The sequence below is a fragment of the Barbatula barbatula genome, assembly GCF_947034865.1.
Source record: "Barbatula barbatula genome assembly, chromosome: 7".
Lineage (NCBI taxonomy): Eukaryota > Metazoa > Chordata > Actinopteri > Cypriniformes > Nemacheilidae > Barbatula > Barbatula barbatula.
The window spans coordinates 14,360,739-14,380,927 of NC_136770.1; the positions used below are offsets into that span (position 1 = coordinate 14,360,739).

The 20,189-nt window shown below is 39.2% G+C and overlaps 2 protein-coding genes across 8 annotated transcripts in view; both read left to right on the plus strand.

The window, feature by feature from the left end:
• Nucleotides 1-103: 103 nt before the first annotated feature.
• On the plus strand, nt 104-9,884 carry atf7b (activating transcription factor 7b). Of its 7 annotated transcripts, none has more exons than XM_079460566.1 (12): nt 104-220; nt 1,032-1,107; nt 2,207-2,303; nt 2,605-2,735; nt 2,893-3,036; nt 3,124-3,278; nt 3,818-3,911; nt 4,472-4,591; nt 4,759-4,854; nt 7,523-7,711; nt 7,867-7,969; nt 8,063-9,773. In XM_079460566.1, the coding sequence occupies exons 2-12, from the start codon at nt 1,060-1,062 to the stop codon at nt 8,248-8,250; spliced, it is 1,365 nt and encodes a 454-aa protein (XP_079316692.1). In that variant the 5' UTR covers nt 104-220; nt 1,032-1,059; the 3' UTR covers nt 8,251-9,773. The 7 variants fall into 7 exon arrangements, 6 of the variants coding, with proteins under 6 accessions (XP_079316692.1, XP_079316693.1, XP_079316694.1 ...); XR_013786930.1 differs by having other exon boundaries at nt 146-220; nt 7,833-7,969; nt 8,063-9,766; XM_079460564.1 differs by having other exon boundaries at nt 146-220; nt 2,878-3,036.
• A 967-nt stretch (nt 9,885-10,851) lies between these two features.
• Nucleotides 10,852-20,189, plus strand: part of dip2bb (disco-interacting protein 2 homolog Bb) — a gene marked incomplete at its 5' end in the record, with an annotated part of 34,643 nt that continues 25,305 nt past the window's right edge. The window contains one exon of the mRNA XM_079460563.1: nt 10,852-10,936. Within this exon, the coding sequence (XP_079316689.1) occupies nt 10,852-10,936 (85 nt within the window). The remainder of the gene's footprint in view (nt 10,937-20,189) is intronic.

Below are 20,189 nucleotides of genomic sequence, written 5' to 3' on the forward strand. Positions count from 1 at the left end.
TCTGGGGTGAAACATTTATTTTTCAAAACGATTCTGTATTTGCGTCATATGTTTTTTCTTACCAACGAGATTGTCATCACTCCCAGATCTCTTACGTAACCCAGTACGAGTGTTACCTCGAATTCTCGCGAGATATGCATTGCGTGAACTCGCTGGATGAAGGAGTTCCAAAGGTGGGAACGCTGTGAGAGAGGGAACGAGCGAGAGAGGGAGGAGCGGGGTAAGTTTGTAAACACTGGAACCTTTGGTTGAAGAACAGGTGACACGCAACATATTCGGATTATCTGATGCATTACAATTAGTCATTTCAAACCTAACCGTACTGGTAGCACGAGTGGCAGAGGTGTCATGACACGCGTTACCCTGCACGCTACGCGACAATTATAACGCTGCCATTACAATGAACGACGTTTGTACGTCAATCGCGGACTATCATATGAGCGTTTTCGTTGTGTCGCGTCGAGTGACTCGCTTGCTGTGGTAAATGGGGTGTTACAGACCGTTGGCTCGTGTGTGGTTAGCATTAGCCCGTTAGCTTACACAGAACCATTTAAACGAGACTGGGAGCTGTGTTGAACCCTGCGATGTTGAATCGTCGGTTTAAAATGACATTTTTGTGCATCAGTGGAGGGGATTGTATCGCCTTAGGGGACGGTTTACCGAGGAAACGCATGCTGTCTAGCTTTATATGTTAGTGCTGATGAAGCTGTTAGGTGCAAGTGTTGCTTTTTGTGGCGGAAACGAGACAACAGTCAAATGAAAGCGTTTTTATCACGTAGACATCATTGATATTTTAAACACAGAAAGCCTCTGCAGTGAAGTCTTATAGAGCCTCTTGGCATATGTGACGGGAATGCCACTCTGCAACAATTCAAATGACAAGTTTGAAAAGCATTGGAATTTGACATATGGATACGTAATGATCAGATGACGAATTGAGCTTACGTCACTGAATCGAATAGAAACCAAGCTTATGAAAGCTCAGGACATCATAACACAAATCATAACTATTTTCTCTGGATGGTCTTTAGAAGTGACACAGGAAGTAGTTGATCTAAAATGGGAGACGATCGACCTTTTGTCTGCACTGCCCCAGGCTGCGGACAGGTAAGGGACACTCTTTTATTTGATCACTTTCTGCTGTTTCTACATTCCTCTTCATTATACTTTGAATTTCAAACCTCATATGTGTAAGAACTATAATCGTGACAACCGATATACATGTCAAATAAAAAATATGCTGACTGACTGAATATACTGAAAGTATGTTTTCTGACATCTGTACTAGACGAGCAGTTAAAGTGCTTATTCCGTCCCATGTCAGTTCAAACATGTACTGAAAAGCGATTTCTAAATAGAAAATCAATTCATGTCATGTTATCAGTTTGTTCATTTTATATTCTGATCACAATGGCTTAAATGTTTTTGTATTTATCAACCATCGGCCACCATGGTATGTAAATATTAGTGTCAGGATTGCTTCCTATAAAACCCGTAATATCTAAACCCTATGCACTTCTTACTTTTTCACCCCAAATCTAAAAGTTTAAGAATCCACCATTGAAAATCCTATTTATTGACTGTTAATCTAAACTACAGCATGATTGATAATTGTAGTTATAATGGCTGTGGCCCTAGTGTAGAACATATTCCTGGAGACAGATGTAGGGTGGGTGGTATGACAAAAAACCTGTTTCACAGTATGAGTAATTAAATTTGATGGTAACACTATATACCACAATATAGTTATGAATGTCTGATGTCACACATCTTCTAATAATAAGTTCTGGGTTCTTCTCAGGGTTTGTTTGTGGGTCTTGATCTGTGTGTTTTCGTTCTGGCTGTTTTTTCATAACTCTCGTTTCATTCAGTGCCTCTCTTGGACTTAGAAGAAATGGATGCATGAAAATGGAATCTGTTGCGGTTGTCATTTTATTCCATCACAGTTATATATACACTCTCATACAGCCCAGTCTTATCTTTACCAGAGGTTGTATTCTGAGAACATACCAGCTGTTTAATCCCAGCTTCCGGCGAGCAACTGTAAGAGGCTCCCAAAGCACTGCATCACTGAATAACATAAGCCGTCATCAAAACAAACAACAGATGGCTTGATATCACCCACTGCATCTCTCTCTGTCTGATTTGAATTAAGATTAATGCTTTGGGTTAATGCTTGTCTCTGTTACTATTTCTCTTACACCAGAGGTTCACCAATGAGGATCATTTGGCGGTGCATAAACATAAACATGAGATGACCCTGAAGTTTGGACAAGCCAGAACAGACACGGTTATCATAGCAGGTTTGTTTCCCTACATATACAAGCACCTGTATGTTCTATTTGTTGTGATTTTCTTATGACTTGTTATGTTTTATGTGGTTGCATGTACAATATTGCATAATCTCAATTTTACATGGTGTTGGTTATAAAGCAGTTGTGAGTTCTGTATGCCAAATGTTGACTAATGGCAGTGTCTACGCTCAGAGTGACTGATGACAGGGTCACACTTATTTTCATAAGATGGATTTCCATTGAAAATAATAATTAGCCTTCCTTGACAGTGCCGGTGTTTGCTGCTGACACCGTGTGTTTGTGCATTCAGATCAGACGCCCACTCCCACCCGTTTTCTTAAGAATTGTGAGGAAGTGGGTTTGTTTAGTGAGCTGGCAGGCTCCTTTGAACAAGATCTTCGCAAAACACAGGAGGAGGAGGAGAGGAGACTTAAAGGCACGGTAAGATAGAAATTGAGAAAAGCATGTTGTGAAAATGGTTCTTGGTTTGTGGAACAGGTGTGCTTTTGTATCAACTCGTACACTGTTTGCCAAAATGTGTAGTTCATTCATTAAATTGATTTGATTTATCTTATATCATAAGCTTCCATTTATGCAGACGCCAACAGAGAATAAAGAGAGAGGCGGGCCTCTTGTGATTGAGTCCTCTCCCCCTGACAGCCCTCACTCCGCCTCCAGAATGACGAACAGCAAAGAACCTGTTGCCATGGTCAAAGAACCTGTTGCCATTAGGAAGGGCATGGTGAGATTTAGCATCTTAATATTAGGTCAGACAACACAATCTCGCACTAGAGCAATGTAATAATGTTGTTGAACCACAATTTTGCAGGATGTTCCTCCAAGGACTGCAGCTAGTTCCACCCCTACACCAACCATAGTGCGCCCAGGCTCGCTTCCCCTTCACCAGGGATTCGATTCCATGAACCCAACTCAACCCTCCCCCACCTCTGTTATCACTAGGACCCCTCCCTCAAACAGACTCAGGTACAAACACACTTCAGCAAAATAACAAGGAGCATTTGGCACACAGGGGAATTCACCCACAAATCGAAATAATTTATTTTAAGCATGTTTGCAAATCACACTCATTCATCTCTCAAGAATTCGGATGTAATGGTTAGCGTCTCGCTGGATGTTAGTTTTATGAACTCTTGACAGCCATAGTCATCCTTTGTACTCCCTCGTGTCATTCCATATGTTGATGAACTTTTTCTTCTGCAGAAGACAAAAGAAGGTATTTTGAAGAATGTCTCAGATTTCTTGTGTTCCATACATTGGAACATACATAGGGATGATCCCATGTATTCTGCATGTCCTAAGGGTTCGAAATGACATGAGGGTGTGTAAATGATGACAGAATCTTTAATTTGGGGTAAGTTAGACGTTTATTTGAGCAGATACACTCCTGAGCTGAAACCTTTTTAATTGCACGAGTCATTTCAGTGTTGTTCACACCTCTCCTTTCTCACCTTGTGCGAGTAACAGAAATGTCCTAAAATAGCACCTCTCTCACTCTTTTTCAGCTCCCCGTCTGGCTCTTTTCCTATGCTGATGCAGCTTCCGAATGGTCAGACCATTCCTCTGCTTCCTAGTCCAGGGCAGACTTCAGTCATATCGGTATTGATCTCTATCACGCACAAACAGAAAATTAACCCTTGTCACACCTACAAAAGAAGCATAAAATTTTGCCTTCGAATAATGTGCTAAAAGTTGCTTTGAAATGCACACTTGACCTGAATCAGTAAGGGTGAAAGTATTATTTCTACAATTTAATATAAACCACGTATTTTATTGCAATCCCTAATTAATATACATTTAATTCTAATTTATACATTTTAATTCTGTACAATGCAGCAAATTGAAATGAAATTTATCCAAAATAAAACGGCTACTTGCTATTTTAGCAAAGTAAGTTTTAATTTTGGCTCTTGCATACAAACATTATTGAGAACCATCTATAGACCTGAATTGGCTTATAAATATAGTTACCCTTCCTCTTACAAAACAAATTATATGTCCCATTTTTCTAACCCTTGTGAGGGTCAACGTAAACAATTTCTGATGACATTGACAGCAATGTGACCCTTCTGGTCACAATTCACATTAATTTCATGTTTTTTTAGTCTATACTTTGTAAAATGTGTTAAGCTTGTGTTGCTATGTGCGTCTGTCAATAGCTTGCCAGATCATCAAGCACAGTGCCCAATATCCCAGGGATTCCGGGGCCTCCTATTGGTGGAAGCAGCAGTGGCTCCTCTTCTCCATCTGGATACAGTACACACTCTGAAGCCAAGACGGTGAGGGCGCTCGCACATACACCCACGCTAACACTTGCATTCAATAAGTTAAATGAGATTATTAGATAACAAATAACTAGCTGAACGTGTCCAAAAGACATTCGTCCATTAATTTTCACACTGTGGTGTTTTCCTTGTGTTTGTGTATGGGATGTGTCTCCATCTAGAGGCTAAAGGCCGCACTATCTCAGCAGAGTCCTAGTGGACCAGCACCAGTACTAAAATCAGATCACACTGAGACACCATCACCTGCTCAGCCACAGGTGCTCAAATAACACCTCATGTCTGTGTTACATGTGTACTGGGTGATTCTCACGAAATTTTGGCTTCCAAGATGTCAAACATGATATTTTTATAGATACTCCTTAATTACAACAAAAGACCATTTAGGCGTTATGACCAGATCTTTCATGTCTTTCAAAACTGACATGATCTTCAAAAACTCATTACTATAACAGCCTAAAACTGTTGATATCAAAGCATGTTTTGCCCCAAAAAAAAGAGAAGCCACGTTGTTTAAGCATCTTTTGATTAATTCATAATTAGAGTTTTAATGACGTGTATTTCTATAGAAAATAAACATTACATTTTTTAAATGAGGAAAACTACCTGTTACGGTAATGATAATTACATAATATTGCATGAAATCTCATTACCATAAAACATCAGCTACGAAATATAATTAATCCTAAAATTATTCTTTGTGCAAGAACATATTTATCTTTATTATGATCGTTTTTTGTGTTATTAAATTGTTTTATATTTAAAATCAATACTGCTAGGGATGCACCGATGTTCTGCAACCGAAAATATTATAATGATATTATAAGTGCATGACGTGTGATATGATCAAGCGGCAACCAGAACACAAAGAAACAGACTATTAATGCAGCAAACGTGTCGGCAGTGTGTGGACAATTTTAAAGTGCCAGAGAAAGACACTGCACGGAACTTGCCGCGCTGGAGTAAATTTCTGAATGAAAGCGTCTTTACTGGTCAGGAACTTGTGTTCTTCAGACTGGAGTGGGAGGTCTGACAGTAGCCCCGACACTCGCAACATCCTTTGTCATCATACAGTGGTCTCGAGTGCACCAGTTCCCTGTACTAAATATCTTTTCAAAGTATGTTCTGTGCATCCCGGCCACGAGTGCACCTTCTGAGAGAACAGTCAGCTTTTGTGGGCAGAGAGGAGAGACGTGATTTGAAATGGTTGTCAGTCAGAATCAGTGGTGGAGCTAGTGGGTGGCCACGGCCCACCATGGACATAATCATGGCCGCAACTCGGGTGAGTTATTCAAATCTGAAAAAAATCATAACTTTAATTCCTTTCAGTTCTTTTAAAGATAAGTGTCAATTCAGCGAAGTTGTATCATGATCCTGTGTAACAGAAGTCAGAAACAGCTTTACAATAGCTGAGTTGGAACTAAGCCCTATTTGCATGGGATTAGTATTACATGGGGACTTCTAGTCATTTGTAATAATTGCAGAGGTGTCTGTGATCTTAATCCCCTTCGAATCGGCCATGTCTGTAATTTGTAAAATAAAAATATGCCTGCAAATTACCTAATGTTACCATGTTTTGACGAAAACCGAGGTCGTGTGATAATACTAGTCCCGTAATATGGTGTTGTTCTGTCCTTCTTGCAATTGCGGGTCACAAATGCTGACAGGTATGATCATCTATCGTCATACACCATACAACTATATACACACTATACGCAAAGCCTTGCCATCATATCCGGGAAATAAGTTGAAAAATTAGAGAAAAAACAAACGCTTCACTTATCCCTTGCGAATGCGCCACATGAAATACAGATGTGGGGAGGTCATTTTTAAATCACACGAGGTCTCCAGATAATAATCTTTTCATAAAGTAATATTTGTATCTGTTTTTAATGCAAGTTGTTTGTACTAGTAGTACAACTGTCGTGGTTTTTGGAAATGGCTTGTAAGTTTGCTCAAGTTTTATTGTTTGCACTTAAAATACAATTCAATAACTGACATGATTTTCCTTTTATCCCCCAGAAATGGGAGCTATGAATTTTGGCTTCAAAGTGAATGTCATAAATTGTATTTAATCAAATAGTTTTGAACAACATATGGTTGACCAGTAATTAAAGTAAAAATATTGTGGCAATCGCACATAAAACATCATAATTATTTGGGCACCTATAATGTACTTTTAAAGTGTTTTATGGTTGGATGAGTGGCTTGTTTGGCACTCATGCAACCTCGCAATGCATGCATGATGATATTTTCTGTGCCAACCCAAAGTAACTGCTGGCCCAATTTTAAGTTATATTTAATTATATTGAAAAGCAAGACAAAACAAAAAAGCACATTTTGACAATTCAGTTTATGCAATTGTGAAAAAAATTAAGAAGAAATTCGAAAAAGCCATGTTCAGTGTTTCATTATTATTCGGCTTCTGCCAAGAATTTTCATTTATGTGCATCCCTAATGACTGCCATAATGTTCAATGGTTTCGTGAGAATGACCCATACTAGTGTTGAATTTGTTGCCTTTTGTATTAACAGAGCGTAATGATAAGACTGTTAATTCGTTAACATAATAAAACATGGTTTTAAAGAAAGGAACATTTTATACACGCGTTGTTTTCAGCAATCATGGGAAAATGTATGTGGACTTCTCATCATCTACAAATTATGTTACGTTTTATGCACGTGTGATATTGTTAAGCTTTAATAAAAATGACCTTCAAATCTTGCAAATGATGGCATTCCATAATGCCAAACTGTATGAAATCACTTTAGCAGCCCTAATAAATCATTACATTTTTAACTTTAAATTGGTGATTTCACGTTAAAAAAAAACATTCAAATGCTGTTTAGTGGTTTATAAACATATATTGATTGTCTTTGCTATGCCATTTGTCATGCTATCTCTGACAGCCCATGCCATGTCTTGCAGGTATCCCCTGCTGCACCGAAAGGTGGACGCAGACGACGAGGGGCAGATATAGAGCCTGATGAACGCAGACGCCGTTTTCTTGAGCGAAATAGAGCCGCCGCCTCCCGCTGTCGACAGAAACGAAAGGTGTGGGTCAGCGCTCTAGAGAAACGTGCGGAGGAGTTAGCAACTTCTAACGTCACGCTTACCGTAAGAGGACACTTACCGTCATCTTTTCTACGCGATTGATCTTACTGTACTGTCCTACACATCCCTGCATATAGTGTTTACTTTCTTTGATATATGATCACGTGGCTCTTGGAAATCTCAGAAGGCTATAATGACACAGCGTATGTGTTTGGCAGAGTGAAGTGTCTCTCTTGAGGACTGAGGTCACACGCCTAAAAGAGCTGCTGTTGGCTCACAAGGATTGTCCTGTCACAGCCATGCAGAAAAAAGCCTATCTTGGTGAGCTATCTGTTCATTCTTCTCATACACCCCAGAGACTTTCTTTGCAAATTGTTGTTACACGTCAGTTAAAAACACTGTTTCTCTCTATAGCCGCAGGAGTGGACGAGAGTGCAGCATCCGCTCTGGTGATGCCCGTTTCGGTACCAGCTCCGGTGTCCGTTAATGGTCTGAGTGTGCGTGCAGCCGAGGCTGTCGCGGTGTTAGCGGGAATGGGCTCTGGCCAATGGAGCAACTCGGCTGGAGAAGCTTCCTCCCAATCACAGCCCACATCCAGATGATGAGCACGTCAGCCAATAGGAACTCAATATACTGTCAATGAGTCTTTCAAAGGAGTCAATTTCCAAACATTTCCCCTCAAAACTGTCACTAAGTGTATTTGCTAATACCTCTCATGTGACAAATGGAACCAACGTTGCCACGCTCTGACCACACCCTACTTGCCCACAGCCTATCATAGACTCTCCCTGGGCTAAATGGCGAAACATCTCTGCCCGTCACGAGAAGATCCCCAACCGCGCACACACTAGGAAGCACTGCAGTGGAAATTAAGTCTCACAACACGATCTATTGAACACAAATTTAGATGTACTTGTATAGATCCTCTCACTTATGCATTCAGTTGATATTTTGTCTCGTTTGCAAATACTTTTTGTTTTGCAACGTGTTCAAATTTTTTTCTAATACGATGATTCATTGCATGATTCTGGCCACATTAGAAAAATTACTACACTATGCAGATACATTTTAACACGTTATTTCTGGCTATCGCTATCTCGCACACACTTGCTCTGACTGTCGTAATGTCCCTCCCCTTTCCTGCTCTCTGTCTTAATTTTATTGTTGTATCTAAAGTAATTTCTCTCAGGTCTGTGGCTGTTCTAGTGAAGATTTCGTCTCACTTTAGCGTATCCTGGCTGGCACCACAGAATGGACTCGCAAAAGCTTAAGAATGGAGAGAAAATAAGAGCAATATATTTTTGTATTTAAATATCGTTATCGGTTTGTCTGCATTTTGCAGTCTATATATGGATGTATCGGTTTGCGTAACCATGTGGATGTGTTTTAGAAGAGTATGATGATGATACGCTCTGCTGAATTTTAGTTAACTTGCAGCAAAATACATAAACCCTTTGACATTAGAGGTTAGACCCTAAGGTTGAATTGTATCCGGTCGCGTAGCAGGGACGCACGCGCACACAAACACTCTCGACATGTGTAATGACTCTCGTGCTTGCATTTTGTGAATGTACAGTAGTTAATTAACCCGGCTATTGAATGTGAAGCGCTGTAGGAATAAAATATTTTTATTTTGCCCGGGTCTGAAAGGCTTGCACTTGGTGACCTGAATGAACTTCATCCTGCGCACATAACTGACACATCATTTATCAAATTGTATGTCATCGAACAGTGTCACTGTTAAGTTGCTAAGAACATCTGATCAAATGGTATTACCCGTTCCATATAACACTCGCCTCATACAATTTGATCTCTGAATCTTTATACTCTGTGTTATGATTGAATGGTGTGCAGACTGTTTTATTGTTATTCCAGCCTGTAATGTCAGTTTACAGTATGTCATTAACCTGCCCTGCTTCTGGATTTCTCATATTTGGATGTAAATGTACCGCTTTCTACAGTGTGTATAACTCACTGATCCCAAACTGTGTAATGCGTCAGTCAAGCCCTTAAACGAGAGCTGTAAATATAAAATGAGTGTCAGCAAAACTTGCTTACTGTACGACTAACTGAAATGGTTCTTAAGATATAATTAAACGTTGATGGAACTCTCCGATGGATTGTGCAGGTTGAGTGAAATCTTTATAATCTTTGTTTAAACAGGAAATAGAAGTGGTACCATTAGTAGTAGTACTGTTCACCGCTTTGAACACACACAGAAAACTTATCACACGGTGTAGAACAACAGCAAGGTTAAGCAGATTCATTTACCACACTTTTTACATGACACAGGTGAATGGGTGGGCGGTGCTTAATATAAATGTTGTTAATCCATATCACCAATACTGTCATTTGACAGCTGCAAATCCCCCTTTCTATTCACGCATTAATTCGATAGGACCTTCTATCAAATGTTATAAATGCAATCTTAATACATTTCAAAGTGTATGATACAGGAAATTGTGTAAAGGACGTTTCGAGTATGTATATTGGATCACGCAGAGATTTTTTGCGAGTTATGTTTTGTGTGATCTACAAATAATTCTCAATTTCATAGTTATGATTTTTAAAAGGAAGTGTTGGCTGGGTTTCAAGAAGACGAATTCAGACCTTGTTATGTTCTTGTGTGTAACAAATGCAAAATGAGGGGGCAAGAAAAAACGCTTTGTGCTTCACAAGTTAAAGATTTGATGATGCAATACTGGACCCGCCGCTGCAAGGGTCCACAGAGCTTACGGGGTAAAACTTCGATTTGTTGCAGATAAATAATATGAATTTATATTAATTATAAAACATACTATAACATTGGGCTTGTTTTTGAAGATGCGGTACTATTTGTATTGGGGGAGTTGGCAAAACAGTGCGAATTTTGTCATTGTTCACACTAGCTAACTTTAAAGCTAACACGCTCATACCTAAAGCCACAAAACTTTGATTTCACGGGGACTTTAAGATCAACATCGTCCCATACACCACGCCAGAGGGAGCAAATCGCCACAGATCCAGACGATCGGCTCAGACTCCTCATCATCCCGAGCTGTGGTCATGTGACTCTTCCCATCGGTCGGGATTTCTTTCTCGGCATGGCGGAGGTGATGGATCTCGGTGTGTTGTCAAGTAACACTTGTTTTTAGCTGTGAGGAGAAGCCGGGGTTCCCGTTAAACCGTTGTGCGCCGTTCTTTCATCACGGTTTCGGCTCGTAATGGCGGAACGCGGTGTGGATGTGTCTGCTCTCCCCCAAGAGGTCCGGGAGCAGCTCGCAGAGCTGGACCTGGAGCTGTCGGAGGGTAAGCCTTTATTTATTAACAAGATATTATATCACCGCTGAACGATGCGTGTGTCTGGATGAATATGTGTTGATTTTGATGGCTCGGTTGCGCATCCTCAACAACAGCATCAACACACACCAGGTTCCGTGATGATCGTGATCGCGATGATGCTTCAATGTCGCCGCCGCTCGCGGAAACACACTGACCTCTTTTTCGACATCACACCGCGTTAGCCATACGTTTTATTCGGCTTTGGCCTTTCAATGTTCTGACAGGCCCCATATCTGTCTACGTTGTGCAAACTAAAAACAAGACGTACGTGCTCTGTGCGTTTATTCGTGTGATAATGTACAGGCCACCGTTCATTCTGCATGTGCCCTCTGCAGACTGCATGGACTATATAAAAAATACAAGGCGTATAACTCAAAAGATGACTTTCAGGAGAGTTGTCAGTATGTAGAAGAAGCTAAATACGATGTTTCCGCGGTAAACAATAGCTTTGGTTATTTTATTATTAAGTGCAGTTGTTATTATCATGGGTATTCTGTAGTTCGTGTATATTTTAAGGGTTGTTTGTTTGTTTATGTATGAGCGCATGCACTTGCAGTGTTGCTTTATGCAATAGACAATAAATAAACAAGGTTCCCTCCATAAACAATCAAACCTCTTAAAATATTCAATGGTGGGTCACATAGATGGTGAAGTGCATGAAAATACCCCAGTCAAGTTCTACATGGGACAGCCTGATGTCTCATCTGAAGCTTACGTGGTGTATGTTTAATGTCTGAGTACCATACATGGTGTGACATAGCAAGCATTTTGAAAAGAAACTCTATTTATATTTATAGAGAGATTTATCTTAAGCTTTTTTTCTCATTTCGACACCAAAGGAAACAATTACAGTTTATTTGACAATTACACATATGTATGCACGTGTATTTTGTTTCCATTAATAGCAATCTGAGCTACATGAAGGAATTATATTACATGCATGACATGCTAATCGTGTCGTGCACGTGTTTGTTTACATTTAGTGTGTCATTATTATGACCCATGGTAGAAGTGATGTTGTTTGTTGCTGTGTACATGTCCTTTGTGTTATGAAGTCTTTGTATGAAAGATTCAGAAGACCGAAACAAAAACGTAAGCAGAGTTGAACTTGTTATAAAGAAAGATCCTCATTTATCTCTGCACCAGAGAATCTCTTGATAGAACAACTGATCTGAGATCAGTGCAATCTGGCCTCAATAGGTCTCCCACACAACTAATCAGAGAGCAGCTAGAGTTCCCAAAATGGGTTTGCTTTGATTTATTGACAAATGTCTCCATCAAACACATACATGCTCTGTAGATCTTTCTGTTTACACATATTGCTTTCTTTCAGGTCGACTGAACCATGTTGTTTGTGTAACGTATGCGTTTATGTATCAGCCAGGATTGTTTGTCAAAGCCCACAATGCAGTTCTGGCACAATTCACAGTCCCCACCTACAGTCCTTACATTTTGGCTCGTGGACAGAAGATGCTTACTGCAGCCCTTAGTATACAGGCAAAAAATACTCATTCTCTAAGTATTGTGATTCTTCTGCCTTCAAATGCTTTAGAAAAGCATTCGCTGTATGGGGCTGGTGTAATTGTTAAGACGGTACTTGTATCCTATTTCCCTTTCATTGATGACTAGTTTAGGTGACTTTATACAAAGAAAATGTCATAATGAAATGTTCTTTCTTTTAGTCTTCGAACAATCAAGGGGCGGGGGTACGTGGCAGGGGGGGAGGGGTTGCACACTTGTCCTCAGATTAAACCAAAAATGTACAAAGCTTTGTGATATTTCTCTCTTGCTTACATAACCATGTTAGTGTTTTAATAGCAGAATAGTGCTGTTGCATCATGAAAGCAATATGACCAAATCTTAGGGTTTCATTTCAATCTCTTACCTCAAAGAAGCGGCTCGGCTCTGTGGGAGGGTATCTGGGTACAAAGTGGAACAATCACAGCTGCTGTGGTCTTTGTAGACGCAACTCATGGTTACAGTTTTGGAGAGGTGCATGAAAGGCTGTTGGTGAAAGCTATGACATAGGGTTGATGTAGAAGGCCCTTTAGAATATAGCCTCTCTGGAAACACTCACAACTTTTTCTTATGTCTTTCCCTTAAAGTTTCTGAGAAAAGTGGGTCTTCCAATCGCTCACTGGTTGGCAGGTGGGCAGGATTTCTTTCGCTTTTCCTGGAGAATTGCCCAATAACAGGATTAGGATCCCTGTTACGAAACAGGGATACAGACTTATAAAAAACTTTCCGAAACAAGTTGGAATGCTGGGGGAGAGTATCAGGCACAGAAATGCTACTTCATACGTCTAACTCGTTTTTTAACAAAATGACCATGTTAAGCATGAGAAGCCAGTACGTTTAACGGTGTAAAGAAGTCAGAATAATAGCATAATTTTAATTTAATTTTCAAAAATGAAAAAAGTGTGCAGAGAGGTTTTTCTTCATTTACATTTGACGTAAAACTTCAATATGTCAGACGGAGGGGTTTGTAATACAATTATCAAGGTCCTCCCATTGTTTTATCATCACCGTTAGATGTCATCCTGTCCTGAGAGAGACAGATACTGCACTATCAGCACATATTTTCTATTTGTATGTGTTATGAATGAAAGAGTCTGTCTGTGTATGTGTGTATGTCTCCATGACAGAGCATTAGGGGTGGGACAACGGAGGTTCTGACAGACTCGCACACAATGAACGCCATTGAAGGCATCACGACTGAGCTGTAGAGATCTCTACTTGAATTCCTAACACATACTCAGACGCTTTTATGCACTTAAGCTGATCAAATGAGCTGTGTGTGTGGAAATCCTCTTCAATAGATTGTTGAGGCAAGGAGGCTTGGACCTACTGTATAATGTTTGCCTGTTCATGTGTGTATGTGAGTTCAGGTAACCTCAGTAAGACAGTGTGGCTGTAGGAGGACAAGCTTTCTTGGGTGCAAAAAAGCAGAAAGATTTAAACAGAGAGAGAGAGAGAAAGAGAGATTACTCTGATCTAGGCCACAGAGCGTCAGGAAGCAATGTTTTACCCTTGGTTCACAGCAAGCTTTCTGACATGTTGCGCTTTCTCTGACATGTTGTGCTTTTGTCACACTATTATGGATGTAAAACTTGTCATTGGGTGTAGAATGGATTACATTTATTTAATTCAATATTTTATGTAATGAGTAGAGGGGAGAGAGAAAAAGAAGTAGACGTCTAGAATGAACATAACATTTCTCAAGAGCAAGTTTTGCAGGAGACTCAAACAATACAGTCAAAATTGTAGTTATAAAGATATGTGAACACAGAGGAAAGCCTTGCTACTATTATTATTGTAGCATGGAGACTCATTAGGGTTATTTTCAAGGTTTCTTTCTGGTTCAAATGAAAAAGCAGATTTTTCTTCAAAACTATTTGTTGCCATGTTTTTTAAGTTGTTTACAATCAAGCCATCAACATACAATGAAATTTAAACACAATGACAGACGCTTCAATTCTGTGTTGTAATCTTTGATGAGTCACTTGAGTTTCAGTCAACTGAATGTTTATCCACCGCTCACACACTGCACGAAATAGATGCTGAGAAAACGACATTTTCCAACTGAATGAAAGCTGTGCACCTTTTGTGGACATAAGGGGTCTGAAATTCGCTAAATATAGTGCCAAAGTCACTAAATTGTGACTGGTATATGTGCACATCTCAGGGACCTGAATGGCAAGGAACGGTGGCTAATTGTAGCCTTTAATGTTGCTAACATTATGCCAGGTTGCCACAAATAAAACAATGTATCGGAAACGGCTTCGGCGTGTTAGTTGCAGTGTGTGACAAGCTTACGTTAACTAGCTAAGTAACGTTTTAATCGCTAACACAGCAGATTCATGGAAAAATACATCGTAATCAGCATTTTTTGCCACAACTAATTTCTTAATGATTCAGCATCAACTACATTAAAGAGAATCACTTATTATAAAGTGAATAAAATAGCCTACTTACTGAAGTTCTACAACAACTAATGAACTGAGCCGCATACCTGAGTTATGTGTGTAGCGTAGGTGTGATGATCGGGTAAAGCAGGCAGTGGGCCAAACCACTGTGAGGCAGGTTTCTAAAAGCATCTATACTTTTTTCCTACTTACACAATTATTTTAGAGATACATAAATATATTTTTCACAATAGACAGTGTGAATTTTTTTTAAATGATTTTGGGGGTGAACCCTTGGGATTTACACCCATGGTTGACTTGTGGCAAGACATGTTTGGCCAGTCGCAGCATTTGCTGAATTATTATTCCCAGAACACGGTACGCAGCAAATAATTTCAAACGTTTTTTTTGCCTGTTCGTGACCTTTTGAACATCGTTTCTTACATCCTTAAAAAGGAAAGTAATCTTATTTCTGCGATAACAACCTGTACATTATCTCTTACATATTACTTGATGTGTGGAATGTTTGTGTGATATGGGTTCCACAGAATCGCAGTTATTTACCGGTGTGTGATGGACAGATGCACACGCCCTGCTCACAGTAGACATACCACACACACACAAACTCATTCAAACTTTTGAATGTATCTCAACTCCTCCCATTCATAGCATAACATTTAACTAGAATACAGGTGAGGATGAGCTTGTTTGCACATGATGTCACATGCTGTTGCTGTAGTGCAAAATGCAGGTAGAGGGAAGGAAGTGATTTTCTGCATAGGAATTACTATCACAAACTCAAAGTGCCTGTTTGAGTTTTTGATGGATGCTCAAGGCAAGATTTTATCGTCTACCAAATGTTGTTCATATTTGGAAAAAAAGTTGCCATACTATGGAGCGATTTAAGTCTCATTAATTATTCACTCGTAAAACAAGATACACACATGCGTAAACAGTTTCGCATGCATAAAACCTCATTTACGTGCACATAGTATATATTTACAGTTACGAAAAGCAATTCACGTGCGTAAAACAAAACTATTTTCTCACAAAGTACGTTTTGCAAACATACAACTGCGCACAAAACTTTGGAAAGGTTTAAATGTACACGTTTGTCTTGTTATGTGAATGTTCAAATCGTGACACACGTGTGAATCGCCTTGGACGTGTGTGTGTGTGTGTGTGTGTGTGTTTTGAGACTCTCCTGGCAACTCAACCCCTCCCACTTGGGTTGTCGTACACTTTAGCCAATCAGATTCAAGCTTACCATTCAACCAATCACAACCCGCTGAGGGCGCAGGACTCAAGGAAAACGGCTCTGCGCACCGTTGGTGCAGGCGGCACATATTTTGTTTTGTAGGCTAACGTTACATAGTTTAAACGTTCACGGCAAGTCTGTTTTTATGTTTTTAAATGTCGCTTACGTTACCATGATTACGGTGTGTTTATGTGGTTGCCAATCCAAAATAATAGAGTTGTTACATGAACATGGATGATTTTGGTTACATGTGGAATAAAGTATTTTTATGGACTGCAAATCTTCAGTTTCCTCCCATTTTGCGATTCATTGCTGTATCATGTCTATTTACCTTACCGTGTTTCGATCTGAGATCAGTAGTATTGTCAAAGACGGTTTGTGTCGTTTTTATTAAAATCTGATAATACTATTAACTTTAAATGTAGTAATTTATTAGTATGGGTCTATATAGGCTAATATATCTATCCATTTAATCTAAATTAGTAAAATAATCCCTTCAATGGCGTTTACAGAAGCCAATAAGGAACATAACACATATGTCTAAATAGACTTTATTCATTTACATGAAGAAAGAACTACAAACTACAAAGTCAGGGGAAACATTACAGTATTTCAAACTGACTTGACAGAACGCATAGTGAAATGAGACCAGGTGGACAGCAGCGAAGTAAATTGAGTATTGTATTTTATTTAACAGTAAAAAATATAATAAATTGTACCCACAAAGCTGCGCAAGCGTGGAACAAATCGTAACGTGATTAACGTGCGGTGAGGGTGATGCGTCATTTCCGTTCTATTTGAGCCAAACTGCTAAAGAGTACGACAACCCAAGTGGGAGGGGTTGAGTTGCCAGGAGAGTCTCAAAACACACACACACACACACGTCCAAGGCGATTCACATCTGTGTCATGATTTGGACATTCACATAACAAGACAAACGTGTACATTTGAACCTTTCCAAAGTTTTGTGCGCAATAGTATGTTTGCGAAACGTACTTTGTGAGAAAATAGTTTTGTTTTACGCACGAGAATTTTTTTTCGTAAATGTAAATATATACTATGTGCACGTAAATGAGGTTTTATGCATGCGAAACTGTTTACGCATGTGTGTATCTTGTTTTACGCGTGAATAATTAATGAGACTAAAATCGCTCCATACCTCGACCTGCATCTACATTGTGTAATAAAGTGCCTACAAAGACTAAGCTTATTGACTTTTCTTGGCTGCTTTATTAGTGACTGCTTTTCTTTTGACAAACATTATCTCTTAAATCTGATCTGAGTGGGCATTTATGTTGTTTTGGTACGTGTGGGTATCTATTTGATTTTTTTTGTATTTAGGGTCACAGTTGCTACGGTAACAGTAGAGTTTTCCTTAGGCTCATCTCATTCATAAGGAAAAAGGCTAAAAGCATAACAAAGCCCATATGCCAACTATACAGCTAAAAGCAAGCTACATGACATAGAAAAACACACTTGACCTATTTAAGCTTCAATCTGTAACTCTTGCCTTTTTATCACCATCTCTGATAGAAACACAAAATTGGAGATTACTATACATATTTTTGTTTGTTTGATAAAATCAGACATTTCCAGTGAATTCCGGCCCGACATCTCAATATAGGAATTTTTCTTGAAAACTTTATTTATTGGGGTAAGGAGACAGTTTGGACACTGTTTTTTATGTACCTGCTCAATTAAAGGGTAAGTTAATTCCAAAATCAAACTTGTGTGATTTTTTTACTCACCCACATGACGTTAAACATGTTTTGAGACCTCCCGGCATCTTCGGAGCACAAATAAAGATATTTAGCTGACATCCAAGATATTTCCAGGCCTCCTCATTTACACAATGGTTATAGTTGTTATCAAGGTCCAGAAAAGTACAAAAGACTTTGTTAAATTGGTCCATCCGCTCATAGTGACTCAATTGAATTTATTTGAAGCGACGAGAAAGCTTTATGTAGGAAAAACAAGTGTCTTCCCCCACCGATTGCGCATGCATCGAAACAGGGCCGGCCCAAGACTTTACTGGGGCCTACGCAGAATTGTATTTGGGGGTCCCCCTTCCAATTTGGTTGTGGAATTTATTGTTCAATGCATTTAACTATTTGCAAATATTTTATTTAAAAAATAAATTGTATTTTATTTGACCACAACCTATAGACACCCTTTAAAGCCACACAGCCCTTGAGGATGATTACATTTAAAAAAAATATTTAGTTTATTTCCTTGATAACCATTACATTAATTTAAAATGTGCACACAATAATTCTTAACCTTGTCCCAAATACAACACTGAATTAACAGTTTATTATAAATTACATGAATTACGTAAATTTAATCTAAATCAGCATTTTGTCGTTTGCATCATTAAATACTGTCGGATGTTCAACATTTCTATCGTTAAACACTACACAGTATAAAATGTAATGTTTTTAGTCACTTGCAGAATGCTGTGTGTCTTGCTGAACAGCTAAAGACTGATTGGTCACTGCTCGGTTCTGTAACCATTAACTCTAGCCTCCTTTCATTTGATTGGCCACCTCACTTATTTTGACATTTTAATGGCACGTTCAGTCAGTAATTTCACAAAGTTTGACACACACCACAGAAAAAATAGTGGGTGGGGCCGTAAGTGAGAAAATGTGTTATGAATATATTGCAAAAAAGCTGTAATTTCATGTATTCTTGGGGGCCCCCTAGTGGCGGCGAGGCCCTAAGCAGCCGATAAGTTCGCTTCTAAGGAGTTCTCTCGTGAAACGCTTGCACTATACACTGACATGACGTCATTTTGGTTAGTCCATTATAAAGCATTCTTGTCGCTTCAAATTTTTTTTAATTGAGCCGCTATGAGCGGATGGACCAATTAAACTATGTCTTTAGTATTCTGGACCTTGACAATGACCATAACCATTATGTCTATGAGGAGGCCTGGAAATCTCTCGGATGTCACCTAAGTATCTTCAGATGCGCTCCAAAGACGCCGGGAGGTCTCAAAACACGTTTAAGGTCATGTGGGTGAGGTAAAACAAGTAAATAAAAAATTATTTTGTGATGAACTTTCCCTTTAATGATGTTTCTTTATTTTAAATAAAAAGTTATGTGCCTTTGTCATTTTATTTTATTTTTTGTTTTCATTGCATTTCATATTTTATTTAAGTTCAATTAAAATTTTCTTTTTAATAAAGTAACCTTGATCAGACGATTCCATGTAGTTTATTACAAAGGAAATTCAGAGGTTTGCACCTGACTAGGCTTGTTCTCAGGTGTGTTAGGCTGTAATTTGAGTCTTGTCGTCACCTGCAAGCACACACCCTAGTTACTCTGACATTACTGTTTCCACAAGTTTTGCAGAACTGGTTGTTTGGTCTAGAAAGACACAGGAACAGATGAGAATAAGTTGAACTCCATGTTGTTCCACTTCTGTCTGTTTCATCTTCTCTCACACAAGTCTGTTTTTATCCTCTCAACAGAACAGGAAACCATGTCATAGTGTCGAAGATTTAGTGCTGGAGAACATGACATCATCCAGAGGGTAAAAAGGAAATGTGTGTTTGTGCAAAGAGAGACAGAAGTCGGGGTGTGTAGGAAAGGACTCTGAAGGGGGGGTTGAATGAAATTAAACTTCAGTACAGTGTGAAACAGTGTTGACAGTTGTCTAATGGTGAGTCACCATCTGGTGGTGGATATCCAAGCCTGTGTGTGTGTGTGTGTGCGTGCGTGCGTGCGTGCGTGTGTGTGTGTGTGTGAAAAATGAAACAATGACAATGTATTTTTTACATTTATTGTGTCTTGAGGGAAAGTTATTGTGGGAGCTCTGTTTTGTCATAGTATTTCAGGGCCAGTAATGCAGTGAGCGTTATGTGTGTGTGTGTGTATGTGATTTTTTGGAAACAATGTTGTCGGGGAAAGTTGTGCTTTTAAAAGAAAATAATACATTTGGGAACGTCAGGATATTCCTGTCTTTGCCTCTTTTTCCTTTTTTATATATTACTCAATACTCATATATGACTACACACACACACACACACACACACATTCCTGCTTCATTTCC

Excerpts from the sequence above, each read along its gene's own strand:
- atf7b (XM_079460564.1), top strand. The coding sequence starts at position 1,060 with ATGGGAGACGATCGACCTTTTGTCTGCACTGCCCCAGGCTGCGGACAG. Across the intron at positions 3,279-3,817 it reads CCTCCCTCAAACAGACTCAG|CTCCCCGTCTGGCTCTTTTC; the intron begins GTACAAACACAC and ends ACTCTTTTTCAG. Across the intron at positions 4,855-7,522 it reads CATCACCTGCTCAGCCACAG|GTATCCCCTGCTGCACCGAA; the intron begins GTGCTCAAATAA and ends CATGTCTTGCAG.